Source organism: Euprymna scolopes, chromosome 16, assembly GCF_053919585.1.
Source record: "Euprymna scolopes isolate OS-2025 chromosome 16, ASM5391958v1, whole genome shotgun sequence".
Classification (NCBI taxonomy): Eukaryota; Metazoa; Mollusca; class Cephalopoda; order Sepiida; family Sepiolidae; genus Euprymna; species Euprymna scolopes.
The window spans coordinates 56,386,026-56,405,834 of NC_136497.1; the positions used below are offsets into that span (position 1 = coordinate 56,386,026).

A 19,809-nucleotide genomic window follows, 5' to 3' on the forward strand; every position below is an offset into this window, starting at 1 on the left:
AAACCTCTTCAAGTGTTTTCCTGACGACAGTACCACTTAAATTTTTTATAAGATCAATGCGTTTGTTGGCTGGATTTGAAGGCCCAATGTCCTGAAAGAAGAGATTTCAAAATGAAATATTTTTTTACAATATTTTTTTTTTTTTTTAATAAAAATTACTTAAATAAAAAAAAATTTTTTTTGAAGTTTTAAGAATCTATATAACAAAAAAGGAAAATCTTTGATGGGTTGAAGGTAGGCTGGTTACAATATCAGAATTTGAACTATTAATAAATGAAAAAAATGTTATTGTCCCCTTCAACAAGAATTGGGTCTATGAGAATTTATAAGCGTGATGCAACATTCCTTTCACTATATGACTAAGCTTACTATGTCCACGAATTTAAGATAATATAGAATTTAAATTCTCTTTCCAGTATTAATTAATTGCAGCCTAGGGGTTGAATACAAAGATGGTTTTGCAACTGGGTTTGAATCTTTTGACCAGCAGTAATTATCATTTCCTACACTGAAGATTGCATAAGGTTGAAACACTAGTGTATGTAGGTAATAATAAATATTTAAATTTATGTATCTTATATTCTATAAAAGTGAGAATGCGTGTGTGAGGACACTTCAAGCTATAAAATCAATTAATTTTTAATCTACAGACTTGAAATATGGTATATAGGTTATTCAGACATGTGGAACACTTTTTAATCCGGTTTCACCCCCCCCCCCAAAAAAAAGAACTTCTAAGGATCCAAAATTGAAAAATTAGTATGTGGAAGTCGTCTGATTTTTCTGTTTGCTAACTGTTTCACCATTGCACATGCGGGAATCGTTCACATTAGAGATTCCTAATGCTAAGTTTAAGTTGGTTTGAAAATACCTTCCTAAAGAGTATCTCACAGTGGCTGAATGATTATAGTACTTGACTCACTGTTGTTAGGTTAAGGTTTCGATCTCAGCAAGAGTATTTTTTTTATATACTTACAAGAAGTGAACTATTTAGAAAAAACATAATACTCGCATGCATGTCTCAGTGTTTTTCTGTTTTATTTTTACTTAATTTTTTAAAATAAATTTAACGTTATGTTTAATGCTGAGCACATTTGCTAGTGTATATATATACGCACACTTGCTATTATAATAATTTGGTTTACTGGAAACATTTTCTGGTAAAGTCACTAAATGCCGTATTGAGTTGACAGTGAGAAAATAATTCTGTGTACGCATTAAAAAATTTTTTTTGTTAAATATTATTACACTAGCATGACCAGTTGACACAGCCCCCCCCCCCCTCGTAAAAAATTAATGTATGGTTGTTGTTGGTGGCCAACCCCCAACCTCCTCATGTTTAGAATGGTTTTCAGAATAGACCCCCCCCCCCCGCCGACTTCTCCATGTTTAAGAACGGCTTTCGGAATAGACAATCTCAACCATTGGAAAGTACTTGTCTCTGCCAAATTTAATTAAGATTTTCATAATCAGCATAGTCGAAAACCTATAAAAATAGTCATGTTAAAGAAAATTGTGGAGGTGGAGCTAATGTAAAAATTTACCAACAAAACAAAAAAAGAAGTTATTGTCTTCTGTATAAAGCGATGCTAATTGGTTAATGTTTAATTTTTTTTTTTTTTTTTTTTTTTTTTTCAGCACAGTTGTAATCTCTAGAGTGCGACAACAATCAGTGAATATGTTTAATATAGTTAGCCTTTTAGCATGATCTTCTGTAGAGAGTGACACCATATTGTATAATTTCTGGAGCATTCATTTATTTATTGTAGAAGTGGATTCCAGAATGTGTGAATTGTCAGGTATCTTTTTTTACTCATATCATGTTTTATGTTTGTGCAAAATTTCAAAATATTCCAAGGCGTAGTTATTAAGAAAAGTGCGGACAGACAAACGGATAAGGGTGAATTTACAGGTCCAACTTCCTTTTGTCGAGGGACCAAAACTGAAATTTTGGCATTTTTCCATTATGGCTTGACATATAAGCATCATTATCACAAGTTCTGAGTGAATTTGCTTAAAGTAGACTGTGCATTGAATAAAACATAAGCCACTCTCTCAAATAGCTAAGTTGTGCTACATTTCAGAAACTTACCGGATCGCAAGTGTTATTTCAGTTATTTTGTTTCTAATTGTCCCAGCATGGCTTGAGAGTCTAGTCTATCCTACTATCTTTGTCATGACTGGTGAAGGAAAAAATACATCTATACATTTTTTTTGTGTGTTATTCATGCACAAAATATCCCTCAAGAACTCTTTTCTCTACACTTTATATAAACTGCAATACCATGGGTAGGATTTAGTAATGAAACCCAGCAAAAATAAGGTTTCATTTTAACGGTTAATATACATGCAACAGACTGTGCATTCTGGGAAGAGAGAAAGAAGTAATAAAATAACAATAATGATACAACAAACTGCATTCGAATGAATAAATTGTATTCATCAAGCTTAGTTTTAACTAATCACTGTCCATTACCCTAACAGCTACTCAGTTTTATTTTAAAGTAAATGTACCTAACCTATGTTGCCTCCTAAGTTTTTATTTTTTTCATTTTTATTTTAAAAGTTACTATGATATCATGTGGTGATTAAATTATTAATTAAAACAAAATTTGTATTATTTTGATTGTTCAGACTACTGTTCTCATCTTGGTTGTCATTCTTCTAACATTTCGGTTAATGTAACCTCTGACCTTCTTCAGACGTATCTTCACAATGTTGAATGATGAAAAAGAATGTTTTTGTACTTTTTTTTTCCCCCCAACGAACCATAGTTATTAGAATTCAAAATGTCTGATATTTTTTTATGAAATGGAAAAAGCACAGAGTCGTATCCATTTTTATATAAATTTGGGTCTGCACAGATTTGATATAATATTTCCAAATTTTTTAGATGAAAACTGATAATTTTATTATTTGGATTGTTCGGACCAAATTGTTAAAACATAACTAATTTTGTTCTCAATGGTTTGTTTCCCCACCCCTTAGGAGCAAAATGTAGTATCTGTTTCGAGACTACACTTCATCTTTTCTGTTCTTTGATCAGTGAAGACGAAATCCTTCTAGACTGAAGCAATTTCAATTTTTCCCCAATTTAGAGATCCTGTTTTAAGGCAGCTGAATTTTTACTACATTAAAACCTGATTTTGCATCTGTCTTCATAGTAAAGATGAATAAATTAGGACTTGCTTTCTTTGCCATGGAAAATGTATATGAGCTAGTTTTTTTTTTTTTAGGGGAGGGTGGATACGTATAATTTACAATGGCAAACCACATTGCAACACCCAAAAGTAAATTGATTCAAAAATGTGTTGAGAAACTTTTTCACCCAAAATGCTAATTTTCTAGCCACAATTCAAAATAAACAAAATAAATAAATAAATAGAAGTAATAATAATAGAATTACAATAATAAAATGAAAACATTCATAGAATCAAAAAATAATAGAATTAATGAGATGTCATTTAGAAAATCCATATGCAAATTAATTAGATCAGCCACATATATTATGTGAACATATTCAGTATATTAAGAAGCCAAACTTCTTGTATTCTGTATATAAGATTAAGTTTTTAATATCACTGCCGGTGTAAAAAAAAAACTTTCCAATTTTACAAATAGAGAATAAACAAATATAGTTCTCAATCATCATACACAAATAATTTTGTCTGAAGATTTAGAAAGGTAATTATTTGAAACCTTGTTAAACATTATCTGAACTGGCCATTATATATAAAGATTCTTGCATGGATAAAAAAAAAAAAAAAAAAAATTGTTTAGTTTGGTTGAGACTCTTGCAATCAGAACCCTCTCCAAAGTTTTCAAGAATCTGGATGAATTGTCCCAAACTAAATTATAAGCAATGTTTTAGCAAAAATGAAATACAAATATTCTTCAGAATTTAAATAAAGTTTTAGAACTGTATGGATGCACAAAACGATCAACAGTCAGTGTGAGCAAGGTATGTCTAGAAGGAATAGTGAAAGGGTGTGGAAAGGGAGATAAATCATCACGAATATGGCATGACTAGCAGGGAGACCCGACGCTGTTCCAGATTGAACGATGATCAACGAATGTTTCACTTTCATATTTTTATTATCATCGAAATTGGTGAAATTGCTCATTTTTCAATCAAATCAATCAATTGCCTGCTCTAGTTGGAGACCCATTGCAGTGCATTGGGAAGAAGCTTCACATGTCTTCCTGCAGTGACTTTGTCCACAATAAATTGTAGTCTACATTGTACTGTAGAGAATTTACTGTTGATTTTATAAAATTATATTTTATATAAAATGGCTTGCATTAAAGTTTAAAATGCAAAAAGCAATTACCATGCTTCAATTGTGCTCTAAACAGAAACATTTTGAACGCACACCTGTCATATCAAAGAACCTAATATTGATTTTATATGTCTGGCATTTCGGCTTGTGTGGTAATAAAACTTCTCAAATGCATTTGTAATGTTAGGCTGTGTAAGGTGTTAACTTTGGTTGATATCGCCTGTTCCTTCTTTCATTGGATTATTTCAATTATCGATACTTATCGAAGACATTCCGACAAAACCTATCTAAGAACACTGCCAGGCACATAAAATACCTTTGTGTTAAATTTCATAAAAATCAGCCCAGCTGTTTTCAAGTCCATATGGAATGAGCTTGCACACACAGACACACAAAGTTTCTTTTATATAATAGTAGAAATAAAGATAATGTGTTGGTTGGTTGTTTTGTTTTGTGGCATATCAACCCTTTTCAGGTAATTTAATGCCGAATCCAGTAATTTTGAAAAAGCTTTTATGCTCCAAGTTCTTTATATATCCAAATATTTATTTATGATGTTTAGTTTGGCTGTTTGAACGAAAATTCTTTTTGCATAGACTTTGCAGGTAACATTGCATGATTGAGTTTTGCAAACAGGAAAGAGGAAAAAAAATAATAACATCAATGTTTGGTGTATTTTAAGTCAGGAAGCCAGTATCTTCAGCCAGCCTGATCTGGGAACACCAATCATGAAAACATAGGTTCCTGAACTTCCATATCAATTAGTCAGCAAAACAAATTGATGCGGATACGTGGGGCACAACTTCTTTGACCAGCTCGATTCTACTGTTAGCATTGGTTTCTTTTGATTCTTTCAAGAATTAAGAACTTACAGGAGGGAACACATAAACATTGCCAACATTCATAAGTGAGAGTTGAGCCATCTTGATTTGAACTCAGCACAATCATGTCCACTTCACCACACAAAATTTTAGATATACGAGAAAACATGATAGATCACATTGTGTATGCAAAGAAAACATTTGATGAAGAAATTAAAATCAGCAGAATTCCGTGGATAATTCTCATCACGGACATATACAGCACAACAATATTGATAATAGTGATAAGCGTATATCATCAAATGGTGTCCTGCCTGGTACATGTATTGACAGCTATGGCTTGCCATCCATCTAGGCATTCATGAATTCATTGTTGCTCATCCCAACCAAGCGAGGCACTCTGATTCAGAGCTCTATTCACACTGTTTCTTGAATAAAGAGCTTGATGTATTGCCACAGCTTTCTTTGCAGTTGTACGGACAGCAGGTTGCAGTTCCTTTCTGTCCGAGCATACTGGGCAATTGTCCTGACCATTGTACCCAAAGGTATGTTCTGCTCAGCACAACAAAATATGAAACCATGAACAGAATTATTTGCTTGCTTCGGTATTACATCAGTCACCTGCTTTTCATGACCTTATGTTACTCTGACCAGGGGGGTTGTAGGGTTCTCGACCATGCTCAAATGTCTCCTACAGACTAGCAGAGGGAAAGAGGTGCCTTACTTTTCCTTTAACAGTAGTGCTGTCCCACCACCCATAAGTGTATATAACTAGATAACGTGAGGTATGCATGTCAGTCTGTTTCCTTCTGGAATTTACTGGAACGATCTGACTGAAATTTTGTATGGACCTTTGTTATGATAAGGTGCAGCGGAATAAGTATTATAAAATTCATTTGATGCACAATTATAAATGAATAGGGATTAGTATTTAATGTAAAACTGAGCACAAAAGTTAACCATATTCAGTCATCAATTTGGTATAAAACACTCATTCTAAGTCAACGAGCCAGTTTTTACCTGGCTAAAAAGTTTAGTATGTATATGCTTCATATGTACAAGATTCATGCCAAAACTAATTGATTATTATGAATTTTCGAACACAGGTGCCAGGTGTGGTATTGTGGGCTATATTTAGTTTAATTTCATTTTAGGCAAAGGAGAGGGTGTACAAAGTGGGTAAATATCTTTCATAAAAATCCAAGTACCTGATATTTTTGTGTAATTTTAACAATCCGTACAAGACCTGAATTAATAAATATTCCCACAATTTCATTTTTTTTTTGGTTTTTAGGGATCATAATACAGGCACACAAGCACCCACTTAAAAATGTAAATATTTCAGATTTGAATTGAATTTGAACCAGTCATGAAGCAGGATTCTACAGATTTAAAAATTTTTTAAGAGCTATTTAAGCCTTAAATTTTAGACATTTTCTAAAATAAAAATCATGTAATGAATTTTAATCAAAATTGGAAAAAGGATTCTAGTCATAAGTTTTAGTAACATTGTATTTTGATTTTAAATCTTTATAAGGAGACATAAAAATGGTGTATAAAACTTCTGTTCAGGGAATTAAATTTTATCCATCCTGGAACACTTATATTTGTACTTATAAGTACAAATATTAAAACATATACAGAAGATGGAACGAAGAAGCGATTATTATTTCATGAGTAATAAAAGTATTATTTCACTATGTGTGCTGCAGCCAGGTCATTGGAAATAGGTGATCCAATATACTTAGGGTGATAGTCATATTCTATGTTTATATATCGTTTCCTGTCATGCATAACTTTCTGAATAATTGCGCAGAAATAATTAAATTAAGAAATAAACCACAGCAGAAGCAAGATCTGATGATTACATACTAAGATGAAACCCATTATGATTGCACCTGTTTGGTAAATTTTAACTTTGATGTATATGTTATAAAATAATCAAAGCTTCTTTAGAAATATATATTTGTTGAAAAGTCCTCCTCAGCAAATGAATGTTTTCTTTTTGTCATTTTTTTGGGGTGCCAAGAATTTAGGGCAGGTAAAAAACTGCTGTTTTCTTACACAGAAAATGTCGGTCTGTAACAATGAAACCCTGGTTTGTCTAACAGAAACTGTAATGTATAAGTGCGTAGGTTTAATAAAATATGTTGAGAAACACTTTAGCAAGAGTTAGACACACATTTATTTTTCGGAAAGAAAGCACAAATAGAGGTGAAAGTCCTTAATCCGCGGAGTTTCAAACAAATACTTTCCTTCTCGTCAGAAGGGAGGAATTAGAAAAATGTATAAAGAAATTTTGCCTGTAAAGAATTTAAAGAACGTATGAAAAGGATCATACTAGCATGAAAGGGAGACGTAAAATAATGAAACAGATGGAGTGAAGTAAAAAAATTTTTTAAAATGGTTTTATGTGAGAGTGTGTTCCTATGGTTTTTGACTCCAAAATTAGGTGTATCTGAGATAGCCGTAAAAATAAAATATCTATGTTTATATGGTCCACAGAATAAATATCTTAGTAGATAGGAGATATAGAGATTTTATATATATATATATATATATATATATATATATATATATATATATATATATAGTTTAAAATATAATTATCCACTGACACATGTTACGTCATTATAGTAGCTGAATCTAGCAAGATTTGAAATCAGAACCTCTTGGTTAGAAGCCTAAACCTCTCCCCGCCGGTCTGTCTCATGTTTTATGTAGATGTTATTTGTTTGCGATACATTTTGAATGAATTTGATTATTTATATAAAAGTGCATTTTTACCTAAACATCCAGCAGTTGTGCGAGATAGCCCAGGGGTAGAGGTTTAGGCTTTTAACCATGGGGTCTCGATTTCAAATCTCACGAGATTCAGCCACTCTGATGAGTCGTAGATCATGAAACATGTGCCAGTGGATAATTAAAATTTAAATATCTATCTATATATGGACAAATACAGCATGGACTAAAACAGGCGGTATAAAAATTATTTTAAATCATAGAAGCATCAAAGAGATATATAAAGATAAATGTACTTTGCAAAACCATAAAATATTGATAATGGGAAACCAACTGTATACAGACGCATAGCATATGTTGGGGATACAAAAAAAAAAAATCTTGAATACCAAACTGTTAATGAGGCCTGAGAGCTTTGAAAAATTGTTTGTTTTTTTCAATGCTTTTTGTGTGCTGATGAGCTGCCCAGTTGGTAAAATTATAATTAATGAGCTATTATAATTCTATATGCCAGCTATGGGCTGAAACAATTGTACGCAGATGTTGCAAATGAAACAACTTTTTAAAATGAAAAGAAGTGTCTATTCCTTGTAAAGTGGTGAATTATAAGGAATATTTATAGCTCTAGTAATATTTATGCACTATTTAGCTATCTTGTATTATTTGCTTTTATATCTAAATACTAATCCAAGTACAATATATATATATATTTATTTATAACTAGCGGAACCTGTGGAAATTCCACCGCAGACTCTTTCATATGTAATATATGTAATGTAGTATATATGTTGGCATTCTGTGGATGTTCAGCGTAAATGAAGATGCTCTGATATTATTGTAGCTTTTTTGTTAAAACTACAAAAGTATTCATCTAAGCTAGCAGGGATGCTGGGCATAGCCCGGTCATAAAATATGCTTAAATATGATATTTTAATTTATACAAATTTTGTATACATTATAGAGTCAATTTTCTATTGATTCTTATATATTATAAAGTTGTGATTTCAAAAATAAAAAATATATCCATATGACTTGGGTACATCAACTATTATCGAAACCAAAACTTATAATTTCACCAAGAATTCTTCATTACAAAGTCATAACAATTAAACGACAGTCACTAGGAAGAAAGAAGTCGTAAGCATGACACAAAATAACATGCACGTTATCATAATATATAGATACTTTATACCTACAGACACTATTATTTCATGCTTATGCAATCATCAGTGTAGGGGTAACAATTCCTGCTGGTCATGGGATTCTAATCCAGCCATGAAGTCACCTTTTGCTCCATTTACTAAGCCTCTACCTCAGGGCCACCAAACAATTGCCAGGGAATTAAGAACTATTAAATGCAGAAATTGGGCGAATATGTATTGACAATCTAGAGTGTTCGCACAAATGAACATTATATAGATGCTAGTTGATTGCCTCAGACAGTGTCCATCCTATTCAAGAGAAGTTTTTAGTCATCTATAATATAAATCTCACCTGTCTGTTTAAATGTATGTATGTCTGCCTAAAACTTTCGACAGCGCCGATGGATTTCACGAGATCGGTATCATTTTGAAGCTCAACCCTTCGGATGACAAATATTGAAAAATTGGCTAAAAACATTAATTTCTTCACCCTCAACTGGGCAGAAGGGAGTCGCTTTTTTCGCCGATACTTTCCAAAGTCATCCTCTCTTTTCGATTGACTAGCCTTAATTTAAACCCTTGCCACTTACAGTTTTGCGATGGACTCAACAGCAAAGATGGCACTTTTTTTTTTTTTAGCTCAACACACACCACCAAACACCCGGGCAACACCGGACACCCAGACTAGTTCATAAGTAAAGGAAAAAAATGCAGTTTAAATCCTAGGGATGCTAACTAAAACACCACATTGATGACTTAAAACTTTGATAAGCCGACTGGAAAATTCAAATACAAAAGGAAGATCAACTACTTATCAGTAATGAAACAAACATGTAAATAAAAATATAGGCGGATGCATAGAATGCGTAGGCAGTATATATTGAAGACTCAAAGTATATAAAGATACTCTTTGTGCAAAGATCTTTATACACTTTGTTTTCTGACGCATCCATCTCTTTGACCAGATCCCAAACATCATTGGCATCACAGAGACTTTTCTAAGGAGATATCTCATATCTGGATGCACCAAGGAAGAATTCATCTGCAAGTTGATGGTCTCAATCACACACTGGAAGTAGTACAAAGGCCATTAAAAGGATGATGATAGGTAGCCGACTACATTTTTGGGGGGTATTTAGCGCTGGAACCATGAACAGCTGAAATATATTGGGTACTTGGCTGCCAATTGGTATGGGTGGACCATAATGATATGAACTCATTTAGAGCTGGTTCAACTAATCAGGGTTCAATGCCGATACAAGGTAACAAAGAGTAGAAGTTAGGAACAGTGAGAGAAAGATCTTAGGTTTACTTTCGGCAGCCACATAACTCTTGCTTCCTTTATTTTGTCCTTTAGTCCTTACATTCCAGGAGCGATGTTTCTGACAAAGGGGGAAAAAATTGCTGTTTTCTGAGTCAGAATCTATTCCATCTAATACTTATCATTGGCAAGCTTTTGAGGTGCTTGTTAAGATAGAGTCGATAGATCGATTTTTTTTTAAAAAATGTCCTTGTAAGCAAAAATATTACTTAATGGTAATGACAAAAATAGTAATATATTCAAATATTATGAAATTCATCAAGTAGAATGTTATTTATAGTTGAAAGTTATTTTTACGAAAAATGGGGGAAAATTGCGTTTTTTGGAGATGTATTAAAATAGATAAGATTTCAAATACAAGGGACATAACTCGGAGGCTAAAATGTTGGCCACCTTTGAATGGCGACCAACATTTTAGCCTATAGCGATAAATTTCTTCTTTTTTTTTTTTTTTACTAAAAACACAATAGCTGTTTTTCTACTTGATAAAATTTTGTAATATTTGGATATATTACTACTTTTGACAATAATTTAGTAACTGCTTTTGACTTGACATACTATTTTCTATATATATATTTTTTTAGTTCCTTACACCAAGTGGCTTCATAGATTGTCTGAAGCGATTTCCATAAAAAAGAGGAAATTTTTTTTTATCTCTTTGCTTATTAATGCTATTCTCAAATATCATCTCATTCTATCTCTGTACTAGCATATAAATTGACATTATATTTTTTGTACTCGCTATTATATTCTTTCAGCTAATGTTTGTGATATTTTGTTGACATTATATAGTCACAAAATGAACTCGTCTAAACAAAGACATACGTATGCTAACTCTTATGATTACAAGACTTTGATATGTATATCCTTTTTTTCTTTTTTTTTTTTTTTTTAAATAATTACGATTTCAAAATTATCATGCTATCTCTCCCTCCACCACTTTTACACTGTTTAATGAAAAGCTAAAATTTAAAAGCTGCTAAAGAGCATAAATTTTAAAACATTATTTTTCAGCGGTTATCAATTTTATTAATAGTAATGATAGTTTATCTTTATATTAACTCATTGGACTCTACGGAAATTCCAGTGCTTTCTGAATCAATCTGTATAATTTTTATTTTTTTTGTGTGTGGAAATCGTTCCGAACAAGGCATAATGCCCCATTTGATGTAAGGAGCTAAAAAAAGAAAGAAAAAAAATTGCTTCTTAGTCAAAAACTTGTCAACGATAAGTGTTAGATGGAATAGATGAGGACTCAGAAAACAGCAATTCTCCTTTCTTTGTCAGAAACATTGCTTCAGGAATGGTTGTGACTATATAGAAAAATAAATTCTGGTGCACAAAAGGTCACTCGTTTTAATAGTATCACTCTCGTCTTCATAACTCTTCAACTTTTTCAGTTAAAAAAAAAAAAATAAATAAATAGGATACTTTACTTTTGGAATGACCTTCATGTGTATGTATAAAGAGTTAACCACATCTTTTATAAACATCATTTCGTAAGGTTAAATTTGAAAAAAAAACAAAAAACCCAAAAATACAAAAACAAATAATGTATAATTTTTTTATTAAATGAAAAAGTATTTTCATTTTTACACTTGTTTTTTGTATTTTTTTTTCTGGGACTATTGGTGTCATCTACCCTTATCAAAAGAAGACTTTGCTATTTTTTCATTTTTTTTGTTTCCTCATTTTGTTGATGTTGCTAAAATTTTCACATTTAATTTTACGAAATAATGCTTTCAAAAGATGTCACTAACTCCTTGTATTCAATATCTGCAACACATCGAATCTGATTTTGATACAACCATACAAGAGATTGGACATACAATTTTTCTCATCTAGGGGTCCCCTTAACACCAACAAAATGAAGAGAAAAAAAATCACAAAAAAACAAATAAGAATTAAAAAATGTTTTTCATTTCATGAAAAAAAAAAAAAAAATATATATATATATATATATATATACAGCATTACTTCGTTTTCTAAAAATTTTCAAATATATATATATATATATACACACACACACACACACACATTTTATTTATTTTGACAAATATTTTGATATCACTGCACAGTCATGAGTATGTTTCAGTCTACAAGTTATAACTAGAGACATCATCAAGTGATGTTGCTTTTACAAAAGTCCAGTCTGTTATAGATATTAGAGAAAGTTCAGAAGTTCTTGTCTGGAGAACAATCACATGATATTAAAAAATAAAATAAATTAAAGATTAAGATAACCACTTTTAATTAGTGAAGAATAAAATACAATGAGACAATAAACAAAGAAAAAAAATGCATAAAACGTGTGTATAAAAATTGAATAAATATCTGACAGTATGATATAATGAGTAAAAAATCTTTTTTATGCAAATAAAAACTTTACATGTAGGTTGATAAGCAGTTTGTCTACAAAAAATGTAGGACAGTGGAAACGAATAAGAACACAGATGTGGAGAAAATATATCTGGAAAGCAAAATCATTCAAAAGTTGTTTTTTTTACTATTAGTGATACCATTGAAGCATAGTGTGTGATTGCAAGAATTAGGAGTGGATGAAGTTCAACTAATTTTTGCCATTACTAACCAGCAAAGCATTACCACTGTTGAACAAGGAAAAAGCCTTTCAGGCATGTGTATATAGTGTGATGATGCACATAAAACCTGGTCAGTGAGAGTTGAGGACATGTGAGAGAAATCATATGAGAATAATATGATGGATGTGTAATGCAAGTTTTAAAGATAAGCTTAGATCTGATGAGTGTAAAGGAAGATTAAATTTAAATAGTATATAGAGAGATGTCTGCAGAACAGTAGACTTCATTGGTATGGTCACGTTGAAAAAGTAAATGAATGTTTCTGGGTTAGTAAATGTAGAACAGTTGAGGTAGCAAGTTGAGTTAACAGAATAAGGCCAAGGGAAACGTGGGGGGGGGGGGTTGATAAGGATGGATTTGGGAAAAAGTGGGATAAATAAAGTCCTGGCGAGAGATAGGTTAGTTTGGAAATCAATGTTTTAAAAGTCCCACACATGCCAACATGTAAAACAGATGTTAAACCGAATATCTACCTTTTTTCAGATATGCAAAAATCAAGAAGATTTCCGCATTGGAGATCATCATTACAACCGAATAAGGAAAGATAATGGACAGGGTGAGAAGAAAAACAAAAAATAATAAAAGACCTTTCGACAGCTAGATTCAAAATTCAAGTCAGTTTAATAAAAGTATTTCTGTCACACTCTAGAAGGTCACTAGAAATCAATTTCTATCCTGCTTCTCCCTTCTTTCCCCCTCCCTATCAATTTCTAATACTATCTCCAATGCTAAAGTAACTTTTTCAATTACATATCTGAAGAAACTAATATATTGAAACATCTTGAGAACTTAAACGTTTTTTTTTTTTCACACGTAAATATTTTATAGTCATCTTAACATATACAAATACATAATTACCGATTTTATAAGCTCAGAAACGTTAATGTACTTGTTTATTAAATTTCATATAATATAAAGAGTTATTTTAATCTGTGCGGTGTAGTCAGACTCAAATGTCAGAGATTCAAGTTGAAAAGTGCAATTATATTTTTTTTTCTTTTTAATCGAAAAAATAAAAAAATAACAACTGATGCTTTTAATACAGCAGTTTCCAAAGAGACATTGACACAATGGGAGTGTAATATGACATTCCTGGAATAGTTTTGGATTCAAAAATCATTGGCATCAAATGAAAAAAGAAATGATTTTGAGAAATAAAAAAAAATAAAAAATAAAAAATATTTTTGCATTGATTCTTAAAGTTAAAAAAAAAAAAAAAAAAAAAAGTAAAAAAGTTGGACCTATAATCACAGTAACAAAATCAGAGGTTTGGGAAGGAGTCAATCATTAAGAATACTAGAAGTTAGATTCAGATTTTTTTCATTTTCAAAGAATCGACAGACATTTTGAATATTTGGAAGACTTTAAAATAAAAAGTCAAAGTCAGAGTTTTTGGAATTTAACTTTGCTTCTAATCTTGTGCGTGTGTCTCACCTATATGTAAATTTGATAAATACATATTGCATTATTTTTATTTATTGTTGAATAGACTTAAAAAATTGACTTCAAAAGTCCAGATCTTTATCGCTCAGTTCCATTTTTATCACTTTCTACCATGTTTTACTTGGCCTTCCCATGTGAACTGAACCTGCTATCTCAACTGTTCTACATCTACTAACCCAAGATACACTTTCTTGGCCTTCGAGCTAGAATCAAAGTGTAGCATCAGTTCTATCTAAAGATGATATTATAATATTATGAGCGCTGCATTTGCACTGGATGTCCATAGAATGGAAATATGTCACAAACTCCTACAATAGTTTTGCCAATAGATCCCATAACTAGAAATATTCCAATGTTTCAATTTGAACAAAAGTGGTACAATAATATTGTGGAGGTCTGGGTTTGTGCCAGACATCCAGAGAATGGAAATATTTTTTTTACATACAGCAGCAATATAGAACTGTCGAATTTCCACAGGTCTTGCTAGTATTTTAATAATTTATCTATTTGAATAGAGAGTGACAACACTGGCGAAGTATTATTTTACTTTTTAATAAAGCCAGCCAACAGCACTCACCCTAGGCAAGTTGAACTGGCTTCTTCTGAAGGAGGAAGTCTCAAGGGAATATGAAATTCACAAGAGGTCCCCAGTTGCATGTATATCCCCATCAAAGGAGATGATGATGATGATGTTAGTTTTTTTTTATTTTTGCAGTTCTTGTAGGAAGATGTCGACATCCTCTTTCATATACTGTCTGGTACTCCCAAATAGTCACCCATCTGGTACTGACTCAATGTTGCTTAACACCAGTGTGTCAACATGATAATGCCAAATATAATGAAGAGTGTACACTAATTTATATATAATATACGTACAAACTAGCAGGGATACCTGGTATTGTGTGATGAAAATTAAGTATTAAAGTTCATAATACTTTTTAATCTCTATAAAGATGTGCTAATACTTTTTAATCTCTATAAAGATGTGTTAAAAAAACAAAAACAAAAAAAAAACACAGCTGGTTTTAAATTTAATTGAATAATGTATTAAAATCAGGTAGCAATAGGGAAAATGGAAGTGTTAAATTTTTTTCCTTATAATAATTTAAGTAAAAATTTCCTAAAACAATCTTATCTAAATAGAAATTTCATGGACGCACACAGAGCAAGGCAGGCGTTAGTGAAATGTGCCCTACCCTCACCTCACAGACACCACCCAATTCTTGGATAATGCCCATTTCTAACAGCAGATCATAACCAAGAAGGTCCCTGCTCACAACCAGGGCTCATACGGTTATTGTAGGCCCATCACCGACACGTGTATGAATGACACTAACTCCACAAGAGGCTAGCGTGCCCCCGCCGACTGTCAGTACTGGACTCCTGTTCTTGTCCCATACATCACAGCATGCCTTGCACACGAGAGTCTGCATGCACCCTGTGTCTATGAGCGCAAAGCATTCACACCCGTTCACACGCACTTTCACTGTGGGTAGCGCCCTATTTGTCAATGATCTGGGGAGAATACTGGCGCTATAATTTACTCCTCTTGTCCGTTTCCTGGACAATTCCTTACTACGTGACCTAGCTTGCTGCACCGATAGCAACGCATGCGTCTTGGCGTTTCCTGAGCAGACGTGTCTTTTACACTGCTTCGGCTTCAACAATCGCCAGAAAAGTGGTTTGACCCGCCACATTTATAACATCTTACGCCATCTTCTAATGAAGTAGATGCTTCTGCAGCTACTAGCACCGGTTTTGCATCTTTTTCTTTTAAAATATTGCGGGCTCTAGCCAACAATTCCTGAAGCCCAATCTCGCTGAGCCTTGAGGATGCTCGTAGCAGTCGAATGGTGTCGTCCGGGAGTCCTGTGAGAAAGGCACAACTTAATATGTATTCAGTCACTCCACCAAACAGCGCAGGTAATCTCTTTAAATCCGCCAAGTAGATGTCCACCGTCTCATCCAACCCAAGCCGCCGTTCAGTGAACTGCCTCCAGGCAATAAAAGGGTCCATAGCAAAGGCCACGTATAGTGCCTCCTTATCCTCCTCCAGAGTTGGTTCATCCCCGAGCTACTGATAAACAGAGTATGCCCCCTTGGTCAGCCTCAATAGGATGACAAGCGTGAGATCCTTTATTTTGTAAAGCCGGCAGACAAGTTCAACTTTTACCCACCACTCAACTACCGAGGGTCCGGCGGAGGAGCCGTCGAACTCCGGTATCAATCTCAGATCAAACTTGTCCATTGCAAAAAAAATGGGTAAAATAGCTTGCGGTCGATCAACAGGCAAAAATCACTGCTCACACAAATTCTTCCAACTGATTTTGCCGCTTCTCAAACGTCAAATGATTTCTTGATGCTTTCCCACCAACAAGTGACCTGTTTTTATAAGGCATGCACATGTGATCTTGCAAGATTTCATTCACTACAAAACGTCACGGCCACGGTGATGGACTCTTTCTTTCTTTCTCGATGCGCACGACTCACAGGACAGACAGACACGAGGACGTTTGTACAGTAAGCCATTTTCCCCACACACAATAGATTCCGAAATCATCAAAAGTTTGCATCTTTCTAATTCCCAATTCCAATTAATCGTCCCAACACTATTTTAAATGCTATAGTTATAGATTTTATCTAGGTTAACCCTAACCTTAGCCCTGTAGGTCAGGTTTTAACATTTCCATTAATCTACAAAATAATATGTTAAGCCATTTCATGTTCGTATGTACATTATCATCTTTCACACACAATTATGAAAGTGTGATCGTCCAATCAGTAAAAACAATGATTTGTGATTAATCTAATGTCAGTTAGATAAACAATTCCAACTTTATCCATTTTAAAATCATCATTCTAGCAATCATAGAAGCAACCAAGCTCATGAAAAAGAACCTGGCGAATATACCCTGTGAACCAAGTACAAGAGAGATACAGACAATTGCAATTAAAGGAATGGTTGAAATCCTAAAAAGATCTCAGTCAAAGTTTCTGAAATAGAGGGTGAATGCCTGGTATCAGGTAGAATGCTCCATCAAAAAAAAAAAAAAATATATATATATATATATATAAAGTAACGATTTTGGGTCTACAGACTTGAACTTGATATATGGTGTATTACAACCTGTGAAACAAATTCGATTTGGTTTTTAGCTGGAAAAAATAACTGCTAAGGGGTCAAAATTTAAAAAAAAAAAAAAAAAAAAAAAAAAAAATGGAACTTGGCTGGCAGAAGTCGACTTGATGTGCATCCTATATGCATGCACAAATATACATTTATACTTTTAACTGCATTAGTTTTTAAAGTTTTTATATACATGTCCTTAGCTACTATAGTAGTGCATACGATAGAGATTGAAATGTTTTGGTTTCAATTCTAACTGATAGCATCCAAATCATATTTTTTTTAACTTTAGAAATCACTACTATATATTGGGTACAATATAATAATCAATAGAGAATTGGCTCTATAATAAATATGAAGTCTGCATAAGATATCATATTTAAGGATATTTTACGACTGGGCAATGCCAGCCAGCTAGTAAAATATATTATATATATATATATATAAGTTAGAAAAGCATTTCATCCAAGGCATAAAAATTGTTAAACAAAATGTTTTTATTATAGGCTTTAAAAATAAAGGTACAAGATTCAATTTGAAATTTATTGCCCTTTTATAAATTTTACAAAGTAAGGTATAAAAATTTAATTTAAATTGAATCAAAAAATTACCTTGGATTTATTTTATGTAATGTACATTCTGTTGCACTTTAAAAAAAAAAATCATTGAAAATTTTATATCTATATCATTAATTGCTAGATGAAAGATAATGTTTTTAAATTGCAACAAAATGTACATTATATAAAATAAATCCAAGGTGATTTTTTTCATTCAATTTAAATTAAATTTTTGTACCTTACTTTGTAAAATTTATAAACGTGCACTTTGAAGATAAATAAATTTCAAATTGAATCTTGTACCTATATTTTTAAAGCCTATAGTAAAAACATTTTGTTTAACAATTTTCATGCCTTGGATGAAATGCTTTTCTAACTTGTATTTTATCTTTTTAAGATTATATTTTAAAACTCTCCTACTCTCTATTTCAGTTTGTATTTCTCCTCACACCACAACTCATTTTTTGCAATTCCCTCTTTGTAATACAGCTTTGAATAATGAGAAAATCTGAATTTTTTTTAACAAAAACTTTAAAATAACTTATTTAGATTAATTTTTTTTTTAAACTTCTTTCAGAATAGAAAATCTTTAAAATTTAATAAGGAACATATTTCATATAGGTTTCATTAACAAATATTCAGTACATAACGAGAAAAATAGAGATGAAAATTTCAAAAGGACTGTATAACTGGTTACGGTCAATAGTAGTCCTCGCCAGCGAAAATCTTTGTTATTCTTATTCTATTATTATTTAAAACATTTTGTGTCCTGCTCTTTCGTGCAAGGACTAATATATATGAACATTACTATTTTCAAAATGGATGTGAAATTCCTCCAAAAATAAATGGAATGATCCATTAAGAATTTTAATATGTTGGAAATGGACTTCTTTATTTATGCAAGTTTACAAAATAAAATTTTTTTCCTGTATCTTTACAAATTTTGTAACCTGAAAACTTTGATTTAATAGAGGGGGGGGGCGTGTAGGATGAGGATGATGTGAAATTTAGTACCAAAGGTGTGTAATGGTAGGGTAAGTGGTTACAGGTAGACTGAACTCACTGAATGTTGTCTAGTTTCTTGAATTCTGGATGTCTTTCAACTGACATAATATCTACTTCCCAAAAATGAAATTATACATACATATATATATATACACATACATATATATATATATACACATACATATATATATATATACACATACATATATATATATATACACATACATATATATATATATATATATATATATATATATATATATATATCTGACTACTTCATTTAATCACATAAATTAATATACGAAAGTATAATTTTATGCGTAAACTAAGTATTTACTTCAACAGTGCTCAATATATAGGTAGAGCTAGGTAGTAAGTTAGAAAAATATATATGGCAATTAAGCTATACAGAATATTCACATTTCAGCCACACTAGGATTTGTTGCTGTAGTCTCGCGTTTTTATATACGCATATTCTATTGAAATTTTAGTTAGCCAATCAGCTTCCTAGTTTCCACCGCTCCCTGGTCACATGAGACCAGAATTAACAGGAAATAGTAATCATACACCAAGGATGGTTTAAAGCTAGTAAAATGTTTGTTTGGATGAATGAATAATGCATACAGATATATATCAGCAAGTTTAAATGCGAACTGGTCATTTCAATTTGCTGACAGGAAGGGAGCGGTGGAAACTAAGAAGCTGATTGGCTAACTAAAAAAATCAATAGAATATGCGTATATAAAAACGCAAGATTACAACAACTGTTCA

The 19,809-nt window shown here is 32.1% G+C and overlaps 1 protein-coding gene across 3 annotated transcripts in view; it reads right to left on the minus strand.

Moving 5' to 3' along the window:
- LOC145295975 (tuberin-like) overlaps positions 1 to 19,809 on the minus strand; it is a 182,850-nt gene that overhangs the window by 138,080 nt on the left and 24,961 nt on the right. For all 3 annotated transcript variants that reach the window (XM_080141909.1, XM_080141908.1, XM_080141907.1), the window contains exon 2: positions 5 to 91. In XM_080141909.1, the coding sequence (XP_079998035.1) occupies positions 5 to 91 (87 nt within the window). The remainder of the gene's footprint in view (positions 1 to 4; positions 92 to 19,809) is intronic.